Genomic DNA, 19,352 nt, shown 5'->3' with positions numbered 1-19,352 from the left:
TCTTGATATTTGAACATAAGCCATGTAGATGCTTAACACATTCAAAGCACTAAATGAAAATAGATGTACTGAAGGGACTATCAAACTATGAACCAATGATTTTTGGAAATAGTATTTTAATGACTGGTGATTCTCTGAATGTTGCATGATACGGATTGCTGAGGTTAAGTCTCAATACATCCATTGTGACAGAATGGAGCGAGTTGAAACCCCATTTCCCAGCAACTTGACCTTTTTTTTTTAATGCAAATCAGAACACAAGATAACACCTAATGTTCACTGCTGGTGACCACCAATCTGGAAAACAAATATATGATTAGGATCACAGATTCTTAATACTAGTTTGGAAAACGTGAAGTCGTGAACTATTCTCTAGTCATGTGATCAGTTACATGAGCAAACCAAAAAATTCTCAAAGGTACAAATGCTACACAATCCCAAAACATACTTGCAGCAGAGTACAAGCCAAGAACAAAAAAAATTAGTTTACGCAAATTTTTTCATTAATCTATTCTTCGAACAAATATTATCATCACAACAGAACAACATGATATACAATCGATTGCATCAAAAGATTAAAGGGGGTAGGAAAACTGAACTTCTAACGGGACAATCCCTATCCTGATAGTGACACTACATAATTACAATGACTGCACCGCCCTTTTCGATCCTCCGCAATAAGAAGATCGACCCCCTTGTCAATGAAAAAATAAGAATTATAATGACACCGCGGGATGCACCCTTAAATTTACTATTCCTCCTCCAAAACAAGCCCACCAATCCGCTGTCGCCTCCTGTCAAAAACTGCTTTGAATGAATCATGCTCTGCACGAAGTCGCTCTTGGAATATGCTTTGCCTCTTTGACTCAACAGCATTAGGGGTCGGTGCTGGGATCTCTTCTTCAGGTAATGGGTTGGACTTCTGCAAGTGTTGAAAGCAAATTTAGCGAGGTTGCTAAGTCAACCCTATGGGAATGACTGGAAGATGGGGGAAAAGAAATAATTTATCTTTGTGGGGGGATTAGCACAGATAATAAATGCAAGAGCAAAAAATTTGCTCCAAGTGACCAGCTAGAAAAGAAAGGAACTTCTTCAACCAAATATAAAATAAAGATACTTCCATGACAGAAGATGGCATAAAGCAGTCTCTTAAAAATCCAGACTCTGATATTGTTAAAGGCAACCATACTAACTGGATAACTAACCAAGTTGTATCCAGTGCCTGGTCCAATCACTAAAGACAATACATTTCCCTTCTTCGCCGCGTGTATTGAAAAACCAGTGTTGCCAAACTGCAGAGAGGAAGGGAGCAACCAAAAGCAAGATAAGCACAACAGAATTTAGAAATATAGACATGCAACTATTCTAAACGCAAAAGTAATCAGAAGTAGCATCAAGCTGTTAGATTACATAGTCACAAGGATTAAGCAAGCAATCAGATTAGAGGCCAATCACTTTCTAACCACAAAAGTAAAATCAAAATCAAAATATTTGTAACCTTATTCAAGTGAAACAAAAGGTTCCGTCAAAACAGATTAAGCAACTCCACTGTTCCTTAAATAGGTCTTACTGCTATATGTCCTACACCGTTAAACATCTCTCTATCAAAAAGAATAATAAGCCAAACATCGGTAGAATTAATAATGTAGATGGTCATGATACTTAATAATGTAGATGAGATAGATAGATAACATTCCTCCAGAGGCTTAGAATGGCTCAAAGTCAACTACATCATGGAGTCTCCACTAATTCAAAGACTCCTTCCTCAGTTAATCCATCACATACACAATTAATTTTTAAAGAGCCTTTAGTAAACTCCCAATACAGTTCATCACAACGATCTTGAAGCCACATGTTATGATTTTGTCCATCAATCCACAAGTAACTCCCTATCTCTCACCTACATGCTGTTTGACAAAAGCATTTAGTTGCTGATCCACACTGTTATCACATTTAGTTTCTATCACCTATGGCCAAAAACACCATTTGGATGGCAGTTTTGCTACATGCAGTCATGATATCACAATACATCCCGACTGACAGTCAAAAATCTATTAGCATGTTATTCAACGAACTCACCCTAAAATAATCTGTAACTCACGTGAGTCAAAATACGTGTTATAACACAATATCAAAGAAATTTTTCAAATTTTCCGTGTCTATTTCTCAATTCTCTCAAACACCTAAAAACTGCACCAGATTGCAACACCGGATATTAATATTAGTGAGGACAGTTAAAAATGTGATCAAGCAAAATACACTAACATTCATATGGGCTTTGAAGATGACAAATAGTAGTATAAACCATCTATAAATACCTGATCAGCCCAACGTACAGATTTTCTTTCCTTGCCATATGCTTGAATCAATCCAGAAAGAGCATTTAAATTACCCTTCACCTTTTCAGTTCTTTCAGTATCATCTTCATCTAAATCATTCGACCATTTACTCCTACCTAATTCTTTCACTTCTTCGGTCAGATGGTCTCCTTCGGAATCCCATCTATTCCTATCCTTTGAAGAATCTAAATCATAAAATAGTCAAGCATATCAATATACACATTTGGAATAATAGGTCATTGTCCTTCTTAATTGGATTTAGGCAAAAGAAAATCATGCAATGATTTCTGTTTTGTATAATGTGGAAAAGAAATTTGTCATGAAGGCACGAAATAATTATTCAGACAAAAGTTTCACTTGCCTTGGGGAAATTCTCAAAGATAAAACTGCAAACAATTAGATTTCGTATTTCACAAAAATAATGAACTAGCAAATTCATTAGTGCTGGAATCAGAAATTATTATTTTTTTATAAGTAATAAACTGGTCTTATTAAAAGCGTAAGGCACCCCCTAGTACACCGGAAGTATACAAGAGAAAGCACCTAACTATAAAGCAAAAAACAAACAAGAAAATCATTAAAACTAAGCGACAAAGGGACACAAAAGCCACCGTCCAAAGATACAAAGTATGAAAAAAAGAAGCAAAAATATCCTCCAAAGACCTCTCGAAATCCTCGAAACACCTATTATTTCTTTCTTTCCAAACACACCAAAGAAGGCATGTCAGCACCATCTTCCAAATCACAGCACTCCTCGGCATGTCAGAATTATTTGCAGTCATGAAAACGTAAAACCTAACAAGAATGTTCTGATAATGAAGTATCCACAAGACACAGGACAAGATTTTGCAAGAACTTGCTTCCACACAAACCAAAGTTAATCCATAGAAAATGTTGGGTTATTTTGGAGGCAAAGCAGAAACCTAACTCACCCAGTCAGATACCTGAACAGTGACCTATTTTTTTTAAACTTCGTGTGCAATTGCACTTACTGTCAGAAACTCCTTACCAATGTCTTAAATAAACTGCGTATTTGCCCCAAACAAGAACCTACCATTTAAGAATTCATTCCTTGGGTGATAGTACACTGACAGGAAAATTGATCAATAAAAAAGACTCTTAACTCCAAATGGAATGACAATTTTTGTTTCAATGACTGGCTTGATGGTTATTCTTTCTTACTTTTCAACTTCAATTACAGACGTTCCAAGTCCACATTCCTTGATTTCTTTTGTCAAATGTGGTTTAATTTATAGTAACTAGAGAAAACTTATAGGGATAAAAAGTTAAGAGAGAAAATATGGAATATTTGTATAAAAATTCATCATTTATCCAACTCAACTAATCCATAAACCCGACCCAGACTTGACCCAAGCATAATCGTTAAAGAGAAAAAGAAGAAGAAACAAAAATAAAATAAAACAAAATGTGCTCGTACACGACAGACACAATTGTAAAACATCTATCATAAGGATTTGAAATGTAAATCAAAGAAAGTTGTGTAAGGGACACAAGTATACTTGTTAAAAGCATAGAAAATCAGAGGCAGACAGACTATGCCAAATCTACATAAAATCACTATTATGTGAAGTATAAAAAACCAAGAGCTGGCATATACCATCAGGTGCATCTACTCCAACAGGTGGTACTATGATATCCTCATGCTTTCTTTCTTGCTCAGATAAATTTTCATCAAGATCTCCATCTTCCATGTCCATATCTACCTGGCAGATATTACATTTAAAATTTTAGATTAAAGCAGTTAAAACACTCATTCAAAAGTTCAATTAGTTAATAAGTTCCTAACATAACACGCGCGCGCGCGCAATAGATTTGTCAAAAAATACTGGACTGAACCTAAGCAACAACTAGTCCATATAAAAAATTAAACAATCGCTTCATTTTCAACTGTCAGATCTTGAGTGGTATGAAAATTATTTTAATTGGACTGGATTCAGACCACTAGGATCCAGGCCCTACCATTTGACAGCCGTAAGGGCCATACAAATTTTGAAAAGTCCATGTTACATAGCTTGAGGGCCTCAATAATTAATCCTAAAGCTTAGTGAGTGTCTATTAGTCTTATAATGAGAATAGAGTTTTGCACAATGTTTTGTAGTACAAATCTGCATGCAACAAATAAGCCAATTCAGAAGCTTTTGCTCAATTTTTCGTGGAGTCAAACTCTCATCAGTACAAGTCAAGGGAATAGCCCCCATAGAGCTGACAATCATGATGAGAATCGTACTGCACTTTTTCATTTACATTACCAGATTCGACGGGCATGTTTTAGCCATTCAAGCATATCACACCAAAATATATGGTAAAATAAAATTCTATTTTTAATAATGATGAAAGGCATATTATTAATTAACTACCTCTTGAATTCCGCTTTCCTTCAGATCATCCCCGTGGAATAATGACTGTCAAGCCAGCAAAAATACAGCATCAAAACCCAAGCGTAGAAGCAACTCCAAATTTTTCTTTAAAAGTGAAAATTCCAAATTTATACTGAACCTTCACAATTTAATGCATTTCCCGATTGAATATTGCATTTTTCTTCTTTTGTTAAATGACCAAAGTAACAAAGTTTAACCCAAATTCCAATAAACATTTCTACCTATGAATGCATCTTTGCTTTGAATTTTCAACATACTACCCCAAATACAAAATTGAGAACATCATTACAACTAACCTTGACATCTAGTTGCCAGTACAAAGATGGAGCTTCCTCCCAATGTCTGGCCATCTTTTCAATGTCATCTTTGGTAAAACCATGCACATTCCTAGCTGCACAGCCCTAAAAATCCACAAAAATTTCAAATTATGCCTCAATATGAAGACAAAAAGCTTTCCTAATTTATAGAAGCTGTAACTCTGTTTTCAAACTGAGGATTACTAAATGGCATCTTTGTGACAGAAAAGAAATAGCATGGCCAGAAAAAATCAAACAACACATTTAAAGCACTAATCCCTTCTTGTGCAAGAGCATCAGAAGATTAATAAAGAAACTTTAAATGCTGTACACCACCCATCAAAGTATACTCTTTTTCACGAGGACACTTGATTTGCAAGAATTATGAATCAAATTCTTGCATTGAAAATAAGAGCACCAAATATTGCAAGAAAATAGTATGCAGTGAAAGAGTGAACAAAAATAGTGACTTACAACATTGGTAACTAACATGTAATATATAAACCTACCACAGGGTCCTTATATGGAGCTTCTAATATGTAAACTTCATAACCCGAACTCTGACAAGAAAAAAAAAAGGACAATGAGTTAAGCCAATAATAAATAACAAAATCACAAGTAACCACCCTATGCCTAATCCACCTCGATGTCATAAAAATCACAATAGCGAAATTTAAAATATCAGTAGAAAGAACATTAGTTTGAAGATGACGGAAATAATAAAAAATGAAATGTTGTGGTATATTCTGCCTGCGTGAGTCAGCTCCTTTAGAATAGGAAAATTCACATAGACAACAGGTGCGAAAAGCATCCACCACCTCCTACCATCTTACATGAACCAGAATGCATCACCATATAACCCAGTAAAGATGCATAATGTTAGGCAAGCAGAATAGGTAGCTGCTTGCACTGAATAGCAGTAAAATACTTACAAGTAGATAGGCCCTTTGTATGAAAATTCACCCAAATTTTCTGATAGATTTGGAAGAATTACAGAGCCGTGTGAATTTTTTTCGTCAATTTTTCATAATTACAATCATCAAATTCAGCCAATCTTCGCCATTTTGAGAAGCATGATAGAACTGGACTACTCGGACCAAGTTTAAGGGAAAAATGACTAAGAGCAGCTACATCCTAAAATTTGGGCCAAAACCAACTCACGCACATCAAAACACCAATACAAAGTACCTATTATCAAACAATTTCATTATCTATAATTTGTCATATCAAGAAATCCCCAACATGGTTGTTACAGAACGCCAAAGATCTACTGTGTGCATAAAATAGCTCAGACGCAAAATTAGACAATCTAGACGAACCAAAGTATTTCGTTTCATTTGTCCCCAAAAGAGAATGCAATTCTCCAATTTAACATCAATAAAACATTTTAGCATTAAATACAAATTAATCCACGAAATCAATTAATAGGAAACTGGACTGTTAAATAATATAGCATTGTTAACATTAACTTTAACAAAATCATAACTAGAAAAACCCCAATATATAAGAATTTTAGACAGCTTTGTTAAAACAAAAGTACAGCAGCCAAAATTTAGCAACTAGATATGTAGTATTTTTTTTATTTTTTATTTTGGAACCATTCCAGATTAAGTTGAAACAAGAAAGTATAGATCCAACAGTTAAATTAGATCAGGTACAGGAAACATTATACTACCAACCACGCTATGTTTGGGGTGTATTTCAAATTTATTGAGTCGTCATTTCAGAACACATGGTAGAGGTTCTTAGAAAGAGAGAATTGAGGGTATACCTTTGCAATTGCCCAAAACTGAGCAAAATCAGCTACCCGCAGATTGCGGTCATCCACTAAGACGAGGCACACATACCACCAACAAAAGGGTCAATAGCCGAAGGAAACTGCATCTGTTGTTAGTGAAAATGAAGGCAGTGCCATGGGCACTGCATCACCACTTAATCTATAATCAAACTAGATCATTGAACTTATTGAATGCCGTAACGAGCCAGCATAACCAGAAGAACCTTTGACACCTTTAATTGCTTTATCTTGTATTTATGCCTAGGTTTTGAAAATTATTCTTCTTTTTTTTAAAAAAAAAAAAAAAAAAAGAAGTAAAAGGATTTCTTATTTTTTTGAACCGAACAATAGTTCAGGCATATTTATATGCACCCATGATCTAGAGGTGATAAAGCGTATGAATTGGTGCTAATTGGTGCTACCATTAGCATTGGAAGTGAGCAATTGAATATGACTAGTAGGCACTACCTCAAAATGATTAAACTAATGGACATCATGTCATCAAACTGAGTACAAGATTTAAAACAGAATAATGCAATTAATTCCATCTTCAAAATTCTCAATAAATCAAGTAAATTTTAGAATAACCAGAATTTACAGAAAGAAAATGATAAAAAATAAATAAATCAAATAAATGAAAATTCTCAGTTTCCAATATAATCCAGAGATTTTAGAATAGAAAATGCATACCAATGATGAAGGTGAAAACCCCGTCCTCAAGGGTCTTCTTAAAAGCTTTCAACATGCTTGATCGATAAGCCTGTCATAAAGATATATAGCATTAGGGTTTGAGAAAATTAATATAAATATACATATTACATATATGCATTTATACACACGAATGCATGAGCAAATGCACAGTATGTCCAGTAAAGGCAAGCGCACAATGGATATTAGTGCTCAAATGCACTAACAGACAAGTCAAAATCTCAACAGCTTAAGAATAGCTACATAGTAAGTAACCTCTTCAAATAGGGTTGTAAAACAAAGCAAAAGCCACTACCATATACCAGTTCACAACTGCAAGCATGTGACAGCAAAAGCAATACAAAAATTGCATTTTGGCATCCAAGAACATGCTTTACCATTCATGAAAAAAAAATATATACCACATTTGGTACATATCCAATATGATGAACAAAGATCACAATGTGGCATAAGCAAACTACATTAATCATGTACTCCTCATAATGCACTTCTACCTATAAGATAACCAATACATGATTTGGTCATTTCTATTTCAACAACTAAAGCTATCAACCTTGACAAACATCTAATTACTCCAAACGGTTGTTTAGTAATAACTTTATGCGACACTAATTCCCATGCTCTCTTAAGGTCATGAATTGTGAATGGAATATGCATCTTTGCTATCCCAGAAAACTGGTTAGAAGAGTAGCAGAATTTATGATCGGTGCAAGTAAGACTAGCTCAGGTGATAGGGAAAAAAAAAAAAAGAATCAGGGAAAAGCCATGATAAAGTTCAAAGTAAAGCATGTTTGAACATTTGAACATATTCATTACTTTAATTTAATATAAACTGAGGTGATGAGGTCTGTGAGTCGATGATCTGTTGAGTCTAAGGACTTCGACTTGTCGGTGGTGGGAGGCTTTACTGGGATTCGGATACGAGAGAAATGCAAAGGAGTGACGAGGTCTATCCTTCTACGTAGAGATGAGGCAGTTTGGCTGATCAAGTCGTTTGATGAGTTAGTTTCGGTTCAAGATTCTAGAGTCTTTTGGAATCAATCCGTTGCTGGCTTCCCACGTATTCTTGGACAACAATGCTCTAATAGGCATGGTTTTTTCCTGCTTATTGAAGAATATGAGGGCAGGAAGAAAAATGGTTCCATTTTAGTGCCGAAAGGGAGATACGGTGAGGGTTGGGAGCGGTTTGAGGTGGAGCTCCGCCTAGCCATCAGTCATCTTCAAGCGGATCAGTCCAGGGTCACAAAGCAGACTAGTGCACCGAAAGTTCCACTAGCTGGGACTAAAGCGGAGACAAGGAGGAGTTTTGCAGAGGTGTTAACTTCGGCTCTGCCAGTGAATGAAGAGCCGTTTGGTCCTTCCAGCCAGCCTTTAGCTAGAATTCCAAGGTGGTTGGAAGGTTCTAATGAAACAGGGAAGAAGGAACTTTATCAGGTGCAGGATCCGGTTAAGGATTTTCGTGCTCATGCAAAGGCTCCGGTGTTTCCGGCCCCTACTTCGTCGATGTCTCCTTCAACGGCGGCTCACGATAGCCTAACCAGAGAATTTTTTCCGGCGAAGGTCTTGAAGAAGAAACCAACTCCGGTGTCTCGCGCATCGGGAAAGTCGCAGGTCTCATTCCCAAGGAGAGAAGCTGTTGGGTCTGCCAACACGTCTTCCGCTGCATCACGCAAGGTCTTCTATGGTGATAGGCTAGGTGTCCGTAGGCTAAGGGAGTCGTTGGCAGCTCTGCACGAGGAGATTGGTCTTTGTCTAACGGATCTTCTCTTGCTGGAGGAAGGACACCTGGATTTCAGTCAGAAGCAGTTTGCTTCTCACGCTGCTCCTAAGACCAAGCAGGCCTTTATGGGTTCTAAGGATACCCGGCCCATCTCCAAATCCTCTAATGTGGCCCATACTTCTAAAGGTAAAGCCCCTCTAGGTTTTCCCATCAAAAAGCCCAAGTTTATTGTTAAAGCTAAAGCTGGATCATGCCTAAGACCCATTCCGACCCCTTTGTTTTCTATGCATGCTAGAGCGTCAACTTCCGCAGCACATCAGGTGCGTAAAGACAAGGATTCCGGTGTCTCTGCTCGTGGGTCTGGTTCAGATCATTCCAGTCGTGTTTTTCAACGTGTTTATCAACGCCGGAAGTCTGGAATTTCTAAGGCTGTTTGGACAAGAAAACAGGGACAAGTCCCTGTGGCGGGTCAGAGCATGAGGTCTGAGAAACCAGAAAATTCCCTTCGGCTGAGTATGTCTGAGGTCGTGATGTGTGGTGAAGAAGGAGAAGATGCAGCAGTGGCTCCTCAGGTGGACGGTGGCTCTTTGAAGGGTAAAAAAAATTCTGAAGTAGGGGAGCAGGTTGCGGGAGTCTTGCCGGAGCTCCTGGTTACAGACTGTACTTGTAATGAGATGGTTGCTCCTACTGTGGGTACAAGCTCAGGGACAAAGATGATGGACATTAACAATTTGCAGATGGTGATATGTGAACCTGTTTTAGTGGGAAATCAAGGGGAGAGCTGCCTTTGGGAAGATTCTGGTGTAACAGATGAGGGAGAAGCTCTTCTGGACAGTGGTACACAGGATGTTAGAAGCGATCTCCTGTTAGAACTAGAAGAAAAAAATTCTAACGAGGAGGGGACGAGTGGTGCACCGCTGGAAATCACACCTTTGGCAGCAAAAGGAGGAGAAAAGCACAGGATATCACCTAGATGGGTGGTGGAAAAAGTTATGAGATGTTATCAAGCTATCGGATTATCTTGCGAAGGATTTGAGGACAGAATGTTAGCTATGTTTGAGGAGATAGAAGCTGCTGGAGGAAGATCCTCGGCCAGTCCTAAGACTTTGTGTCCGTTGAACCAAGGGACAAAAGGGAAGAGAGAACTAAACAGGTTGGCTTGGTCCTTGAATTATGAGAAGAAAGGGGTTCTATCGGCTAGAGATCGCACTAAAGGTAGGGGTATGCAGTTATGATGCCTAAATTACTTTCGTGGAATGTTAGAGGGCTTAATGAGATGAAAAAAAAGAGTAGAAATTAGAGGGCTTCTAAGAGAATGGAGGGCGGATATTGTTTGTTTGGTGGAGACTAAGATGGCAATAATCTCAAGGGAGGTGGTGCGGAGTTTATGGGGGTGTAATCAGGTTGATTGGTGTTATTTGGGAGCCAATGGAGCATCGGGTGGGATCTTACTTATGTGGGATAGGAGAGTGGTGGAGAAATTGGAGGAATGTATAGGTAGATATACGGTTGCTTGTTCTTTCCGCAACATTGGTGATAATGTTTCTTGGGCTTTTGGGGGGGTTTATGGCCCAAATGATGACAGGGATAGGAGGGATTTATGGGTTGAGTTAGCTGGATTGATGAGTTGTTGGGAGTTGCCGTGGTGTATTGGGGGAGATTTTAATGTTGTTCGCTTTCCGAGGGAGAGGTCGGGCATTGCCAGTTTCTCAGTTGCTATGGAAGAATTTTCAGACTTCATCTTCATGCAGAACTTGGTGGATCTACCACTTCAAGATGGCCAATTTACATGGTCAAATAACCACACATTGTCTAGAATTGATAGATTCTTAATTTCTGTGGAGTGGGAGGAACACTATCCCGAAGTAATCCAAAGGGGGCTTCCAAGACTTCTGTCCGATCACTTCCCTTTGTTTTTGGATTGTGGGGCACCAAGAGGAGGAAAAAGGTATTTTAAATTTGAGAACATGTGGCTGAATTATGAGGGTTTTGTTGAGCTAATCAAAAAGTGGTGGTTGTCTTATGAGTGTTCGGGTTCTCCAAGTCACATTTTGGCGTTTAAACTGAAGGCATTGAAGACAGACTTGAAGAAATGGAATGCTGAAGTGTTTGGTGATGTAGGGAAGAAGAAGAAAGAATTATTGGAGGGCATTTGTGAGCTGGATTCAGTTGATGAAGGCCGAGGTCTAGAGGAGGAAGAGAAGGTTCGCAAGATAGATATGTCTAGAGAGCTGGAGAAAACTCTTCTTTTTGAGGAAATAATATGGAGACAGAAATCCAGAGCTTTGTGGTTGAAGGAGGGGGACAAGAATACAAAATTTTTTCACAGGATGGCCAACTCGCGTCGCAAATTTAATCAAGTGGACTCTATATGTATAGATGGTGAAATCTCCAAAAATCCAAGGGAGATTCAGGAGCATATAGTTCAATTTTACAAAAACTTGTATGTTGAGAATTGTTTTTGGCGGCCAAGGGTAGAGGGCCTTTCTTTTCTTTCAATTGATGAAGATGAGAGTAGCTGGCTAGAGAGAGGGTTTGAGGAGAAGGAGGTGTGGGATGTCATCAGAGATTTCAATGGAGATAAGGCTCCGGGCCCCGACGGTTTCTCTATGGCTTTTTTTCAGAAGTGTTGGGATATCTTAAAGCATGACATTATGGCTGTTTTTGCAGATTTTCACTCTCGAGGCAAGTTTGAAAAGAGTTTCAATGCTACTTGTGTCTCTCTGATTCCAAAGAAGAATGATGTTGTGGATGTGAGGGACTTTCGGCCTATCAGTCTTATTGGGGGAATCTACAAGATTATTTCCAAAGTCCTTGCGAACAGGTTTAAATCAGTTTTGGGTAAGATTATTTCAAACACCCAAAATGCGTTCATTGGTGGTCGACAAATCTTGGATTCAGTGCTTATTGCTAATGAATGTGTGGATAGTCAAATCCGTTCAGGGGATTCTGGGTTGTTGTGTAAGTTGGCTTTGGAAAAGGCCTATGATCATGTGAATTGGGACTTCTTACTTTACTTATTACAACGTTGTGGCTTTGGGGAGAAATGGAGAGCTTGGATTCGTTTTTGTATCTCTACAGTGAGATTCTCCATCCTTGTCAATGGAACTCCGACGGGTTTCTTTACTAGCTCTCGCGGGTTGCGACAAGGTGATCCTCTATCGCCTTTATTATTTGTGGTGGTTATGGAGGCTTTGAGCCGGATGCTGGCTGCTGCGGTGGAGCAGGGTTCGATGACAGGCTTTACTGTGGGACATAGAGAGTCAGAGGCAATAGTAGTGAATCATTTATTGTTTGCTGATGATACGTTGATTTTTTGTGGAGCGCAAGAAGAACAAATTCGACATCTGAGGTGCATTTTTCTTTGTTTTGAGGCAGTTTCGGGATTAAGGATCAATTTAGGAAAATCAGAAATTGTTCCTATTGGTGAGGTGGAGGATGTTGAAGGGTTGGCCCAACTTATGGGTTGTCGGGTTGGATCTTTGCCTATGACGTATTTGGGTATGCCTTTGGGTGCTTCTTACAAGTCCGTTCTTTCTTGGAAAGGGGTGGTTGAGAAAATGGAAACGAAGCTGGCTGGTTGGAAGCGTATGTATTTGTCAAAGGGCGGACGGTTGACTCTTATTAAGAGCACGCTGTCCAATCTCCCCACGTATCTCTTGTCGCTGTTCCCTATTCCTTTGAGGGTGGCTAATCGTTTTGAAAAAATCCAGAGGGATTTCCTATGGGGTGGCATAGGGGATGAGGCCAAATTTCATTTAGTGAAATGGAACAGGATTTGTACTCCGTTGCATTCAGGTGGGTTGGGAGTTCACAACCTCACCCAGTTTAACCAAGCTTTTTTGGGTAAATGGTTGTGGAGATATGGTAGGGAGAGAGAGGCTTTATGGCGTTTGGTGATTGACGCCAAATTTGGGAGCCTAAAGGGTGGGTGGTGCTCTATTGAGGTGTCGGGTTCCTATGGAGTAGGGGTTTGGAAATATATCAGGAAAGGGTGGGAGAAGTTTTGCAATTATGTTCGGTTTGTGGTAGGGGATGGGTCATATATCAGTTTCTGGCATGATCGGTGGTGTGGGGAGAGATCTTTGAAGCTTTGTTTTCCAGTTCTGTATAGTCTTGTGAGGAACAAAGCGGCAATGGTGGTAGATAATATGGTTGTTCATAATGGCAATATTCATTGGAATGTTCTCTTTACGCGGCAATTCCAGGACTGGGAGTTGGAGATGGTGCTTTCTTTCTTCGAGCGGTTGTACTCCACTCCGATTCGACAAGGAGAGGGTGACAAGTTAGTTTGGAACCTCTCCACAAGGAGCTATTTTGAAGTAAGGTCATATTATGAAGCACTTAGTAGGAAAGAAGGTCCATCATTCCCGTGGAAGAATATTTGGTGTGCTAAGGCTCCGACAAGGGTGGCGTTCTTTGTATGGTCTGCAGCTTTAGGTAAAATTTTGACTCATGACAATCTGCGAAAGAGGAATATTGTGGTTATTGAGTGGTGTTGTATGTGTAAAAAGAAGGGGGAGTCTATTGATCATCTGTTACTTCATTGCGACACCGCCCGTGAGCTTTGGAGTTTTATGTTTTCTTTATTTGGAATTGAATGGGTCATGCCACAATCGGTGCTGGGTTTGTTGACTACTTGGGGTGCTTCTCGAGGGCATGGCCTAGCAAAGAATGTTTGGCGTTTAGTTCCTCACTGTGTTTTGTGGAGCATTTGGAGGGAGCGGAATGCGAGGCTTTTTGAAGATGTCGAGACTGTAATGGTAGTATTAAGGAAGCGTCTTCTTAACACGCTATATCTATGGATAGCACCCCATCTTTGCCACCTAGGTGTTTCTACTTTTGTGGACTTTCTTAATTTATTAGTTGTTCCTCCCGTTTAGGGGCTCTCTTGTATACTTCCCGTGTATTAGGGTTGCGCCCCTCTACGCTTTTTATTGAATTTTATATTACTTATCAAAAAAAAAAAAAAAAAAGTTCAAAGTAAAAATAAACCTCAGAGAACATGTTTTGCCAATCATAAGACAATTTGTATAAAAAAATAAAAGGATTCTCCAACAAAATCTACATTAGATGAAAATCTAAAGCATGAAATGGGAGTTATTAAATAAATTGTAGAGCACAAAATTATTTCATGAAAAAGATCAAGTATTTCTCAATATGATGTAAAAAATAAAAACAAAATTGGATTAGAACGAGCTAAACTAACTTGCAATTCCAAGACGCATGTATGCAAAAAATCTACAAACATCTTCTAGGAAAATAAGCCTCTAATGAAGTAAAAAACACAAAAGTGCAATGCCAAAAATATGCATGCATATGATAAGTGGTACTTCTTGAAATAAATTTTCAAGTTCCAGATGAAATAACACGTATTACCTCCTCTATTTCAGGTTCATAACAATACTCCATCACCTTCTTCATTACTGGTTTCTTCCCTCTGACTGAACTCGAAGATTTCGAAACGTCACCTTCCTCAACCTTTATGGTAGAAGACAAAGCTTATTCATATATTCTACGTTATTTAAACCTTAAAAACCAAAAGGCATGAAGAGAAAATTTATAATAACCAACAAGGATACTATGTAGATCATCAAACACAAATAAAGCCAACAACAAACCTTTTCAACCTCAGTCATGAAATAATCATCCATAGAATGAATGCGTGGAGCATTACCACCATTTTCAACCTCAAGGTCACGTATCATCTTTGCTAAGTAGCTCTTCCCACTACCTGAGAGTATAAGTAATACAATAAGTTCTCCATAACTTGGAGACTTAATGGAGTGGCAATGGAGAAAAATTTATCACACAAACACATGAAGAATGAGCTTACAAAAGGATAGACTCCTCAAACTCTCGTAAAGAAACTAGCAAAAGGATGAACATCACTGCACAACCAAAATAAGCTACCTGGAAGCCCTCGAAGGATTATCACAATATGATCAGGGCGGGTGGTTCGATGAGGCAGCTTAAAAAAGTGGGAAGCATCAATAACTTTTGGTTTATCTGAAGATAATAGCTTCAAAGAAAAATGTTGTCCATCCCCCATAGCCTGAGTAGACAAAATGAGTGGATTGCTTGAGATTCCTTAGAAGTACAAGACATGCTAAAGATACAAAATCGTGTAACAAGGCAACCGTACCTCTGAAAGAAAGCCAGCGGAAGCAGGCATAGGTGGCCGTGGCTCATTATGGAAATAGGGCCGGGTCAAGGAGTGGGCTTCAGGAAGTGGTGGATATGGTGAAGGCACCATGGGCGATGAACTAACAGCAACAGGAAACAGAGAAGCGGATGTTGTAGGTGGTGAAGAGAAGCCTTTCAACTCCGAAGAAGGGCGCAATGCTGCGTCAACCGGGAGGGCTGGTAGTGGAGGAGCAGGAATAGGAGGCTGACTACCATGTAACCGTGAAGCCTCCATTTGACCCCTATTTTCAAAAATCCTGCCACCACCAGAAGCGGATGGAAAGTAACCTCCATCCTCATTCATATATGGATTGCCATTTTTGTGTGATGGAAATCTGACTTCAAGTGGCCGTCTCAAATTACTTGGCAGGCCATGTGGATGGAAATCATGTCTCGTACCAACAGGATACTGCATTCCATAGTGTTGTTGCAGCTGACTGTTCGGATCACGATTGTCCATAGCGACACTGCCTCTTTGTTCAGGGTACGGCATATGAGAATTCTGTGGTTCATTTGCTGGCATGGAATCACTACCTTGCCGCTGTTGAGGATTCTGGCTATTGTGATAATTATCATTAGGAACTTCAGAAACCGGACAAGGTGGGCGTAGCTGATCCACATTTCTAATCCCATAGGTCTGAAAAGGATTCAAAGAACCTTCAACTTGACCATATCTGGAATGAGGTAATTCCTCACCCTGAAACCCATTCCTATTACTCTGCATATATTGTTGCCCTCTCTTCTCGCCGGAACCAAACCTCGAATCATAACCTATCGCTCCCAATTCAGTCATAGAGTCCGGAATGCCATCGACTTTTCCATACTTCCCAACCCCAGGTCTACCATAATTCCCATCAAAGCCTGAACCTTCCTGAACATATCTATTCGTTTCACAATTCACTCCCGGCATCATCAAGCCCGCACCGCCTTCGGCCGGCAGAAGTCCACTCGACCCTCTACCGTGATCGCGAATCAGCTTCAATCGCCGCTCATCCTCCCAAGAATTTCTCAAAGAATTCTGATTATTTCGAATGTCATCAACCCTAGGCCTCTTAGAGTTCCTATCACAGTCATCCACAAACCCATTGCTGTAAGATTGTAATTCATATTGTCCGTGCGGGTCTCCTCTATCCAAGCTAGGGTTTCTATGCCACGGCCTCGAATCCCCGAACCCATCCGCGAAGGAGCGAGGCGGACCCGCAGGCCCACGGTACGGGTCGAATGGTAATCTAGGGTTTTGATTGAAGGGAGGAAGTGGAGGAGGGCAAAAGGGGAAGTGGGAACTGGAGCAGGTGGGGCAGATGTTACCTGGGAATGGCCTGGGACGCCATTGTTGCTGTTGATGATGATGATGGTCCATTCTGCAGGTAAAGATTGTGAACGAGATTGGCAACTACGGTTTTGAATGGTGTTGCCAGGGTTTCGAACCAGGAATTGGAAGAAAGAGACTCACTCGGTGGAAGGCATGGCCATGTGGGTCACCGATGAATATTCTTTATAAAAAATAAAAAATAAAAAATAAAAATAGAGTTAATACTTAATAGAGGCACTTTCAGCCTTCAGGCTTTTCGTAAATTTCCTGTTACAGCGGGAAATTATCTGCTACTTCCGTTCCTACGAGAAATTATATTTATTAGACTATTGGACAACTCTCAAATAATTTCAAGTGAAAATTAATCATTGAATTAATTTTTTTTATTGAAAAAAAAGTTAACAATGCCTTTTCAAACTTTTAATTGAAATATTGTATTTTTCAAACTACTAAAAAATTGCCAATATTTTTCAAGGCCAACAAAAAAATAAAATTTACCTTACCATTCTTTCAATTTTTCTTTTAATATTTAGGGTATTTTCACCGAGGGGTGAACATTAACAAGTTATGTTAGTTTGGGGGAGACAGTTCATAAAATTTGCAACATCCCGATCAGCCCCAGAACCCAGGAGGATAGGCTAATTTGGGCTGGAACGAAGTTGGGCTCTTTCTCGGTCCGTAGCGCCTATCATCTGGAGATGGAGCGCCGTGCCCGGACTGTTGGGGAATCATCCTCGGCTTCTCAGTCAAACCCTTACTGGCAGCACCTCTGGAATTTAAAAATCCCAAGGTCAGTATCTTTTTTTCTTTGGCGCGCCTGCAACGAAATTCTCCCCACAAATAAAAACCTTTTCAAAAGAAAAGTGGTTCCGGCACCTGTTTGCCCGCTTTGTGGTGTGGACGAAGAATCGACGAGCCATGCTCTATGGCGGTGCCCTGCTGCTCAAGCCGTATGGAGTTGCTGTGGGAGGTCTATCAACAAAAGTGTGGCCAAGGAGGATAATTTCTTCGGCATCTTCTGCTACCTATCCGACAGATTGGATTCGGAGGAGATGGAATTTGCGGTGATTGTAGCCCACAAAATTTGGTTGAGGAGAAACTCGATGGTTTTCGGGGGGTCTACTCCGCCCCCATCTGTCGTGGTGAAAGGCGCTAAAGAAGCGATGGAAGAGTTTCGGAAGTCCTTAGAGGAGGCTAATTGCAGGGAGAATGAAGGCCCTAGAGCTAATTCGAGGTGGAGCAAACCGGACGCCGGATTTATCAAGCTAAACTGGGACGCGGCCCTGGACGTTAGGCAGAATCGGATGGGCGTGGGCATAATTGCCAGGGATGAATTGGGCAAGGTGAGGGCAGCTTTAAGCACTACGCTGCCTTACATTCAGAATCCGTCGGTCGCTGAAGCTTTTGGAGCTAGAAGGGCAGTGGAATTCGCCAGAGAAAGGGGTTTTTCCTCTATCGTTATTGAGGGAGACTCTCGTGAGGTGGTCCTAGCTTTAGGTAATTCAGGGGATTGCTGTGTCACTTATGGCAATTTAATTTCTGATGCTAGGGCTCTGCTCTCATCTTTTCCTCAATGGAAAATTGCGCACGTGGGGCGTGAGGGAAACAAAGCAGCGCACTGTTTAGCTAAATTTGTTGTTACCCAGTACAGTAGTAGAATTTGGATAGGAGTTTGTCCTTCTGCTATCTTGGATATTGTATGCTCCGATATTGTTTAATGGAAAATCTTAAATTTCCCTTCAAAAAAAAAAAAAAAATGTTAGTTTGGGGGACATTGATGTTTACTGTCACATCATCTAGTTCTATATCAATTGTACATAAATATATTAAAAGTCTGTTTGAAATTGTGTTGAAAAATAATGTCTTTAATGCTCCGTTTATTTCAACTTAAATAATTGTTGTCATAAAATATTTTCAGTAAAATCATTTTTCAGAAAGAATGATTTTTCCAAAAATATTTTACAGCGTTTGGCTCGTATAAAAAAATTACCAATTGCGAAAAACGGAATCCGACAACGTCTGGCCGTCATCCCTGGATTCTGGTGAGCCAGATTTCGGCCAAATTCGCCCAAATCCGGCTGGACTGGTTGAAATTCGGTCAGTTTGGCCATGTTCCAGCTGGTTTTGTTAGATTCCGCTCAAAACTGGCTGGAATCTAATCCGCCGTAATCCGGTAACGACAACCAGACGTTGCCAATTCCGGCAATTAGATACCAAAACTCGAGACCTTTGGCTGTAGATTCAAGCTACCAACAAACTCCAATGTCCGGCGGTAGCGGATTCCCACAAATGTATGTGCAATAATAAAGAGTTTAAATTCAGAACCGTAAATCATTTTTCAAAAATTAAAGAGGCTTTTCACCCCACCAAATATTGAAAAATATCGAAAATATTTTATGCCAAAACAAATTGAGCATAAAGTAAAATAGAGCTTTTTAGTAAAAAAAAAAAAGAAATCAAAAGTGTGCTTTTGGCTATTCTTATTGTAAAAAATAAAATCAAAAAAAGTAATCTATATATATATATATATTTTTTTACCTAAAAGTACTTTTTAAGCTAATGCAATCTCAATTAAAAGAAGAAAAAAAAAATATCCAGTGGTGAATGCCATACCA

The 19,352-nt window shown here is 39.4% G+C and overlaps 1 protein-coding gene across 1 annotated transcript; it reads right to left on the bottom strand.

The window, feature by feature from the left end:
* Window positions 1-473: 473 nt before the first annotated feature.
* On the bottom strand, window positions 474-16,906 carry LOC133874992 (uncharacterized). Its single transcript, XM_062312957.1, has 13 exons — window positions 15,385-16,906; window positions 15,153-15,294; window positions 14,861-14,973; window positions 14,619-14,720; window positions 7,502-7,571; window positions 6,806-6,861; window positions 5,544-5,594; window positions 5,035-5,139; window positions 4,718-4,762; window positions 3,958-4,063; window positions 2,319-2,524; window positions 1,206-1,292; window positions 474-922 (listed from the first exon to the last, which is right to left on the bottom strand). The coding sequence occupies exons 1-13, from the start codon at window positions 16,783-16,785 to the stop codon at window positions 752-754; spliced, it is 2,655 nt and encodes an 884-aa protein (XP_062168941.1). The 5' UTR covers window positions 16,786-16,906; the 3' UTR covers window positions 474-751.
* Between the last annotated feature and the right edge of the window lie 2,446 nt (window positions 16,907-19,352).

The sequence above is a fragment of the Alnus glutinosa genome, chromosome 8, assembly GCF_958979055.1.
Source record: "Alnus glutinosa chromosome 8, dhAlnGlut1.1, whole genome shotgun sequence".
Classification (NCBI taxonomy): domain Eukaryota; kingdom Viridiplantae; phylum Streptophyta; class Magnoliopsida; order Fagales; family Betulaceae; genus Alnus; species Alnus glutinosa.
This window is presented reverse-complemented; position numbering and strand designations above follow the sequence as displayed.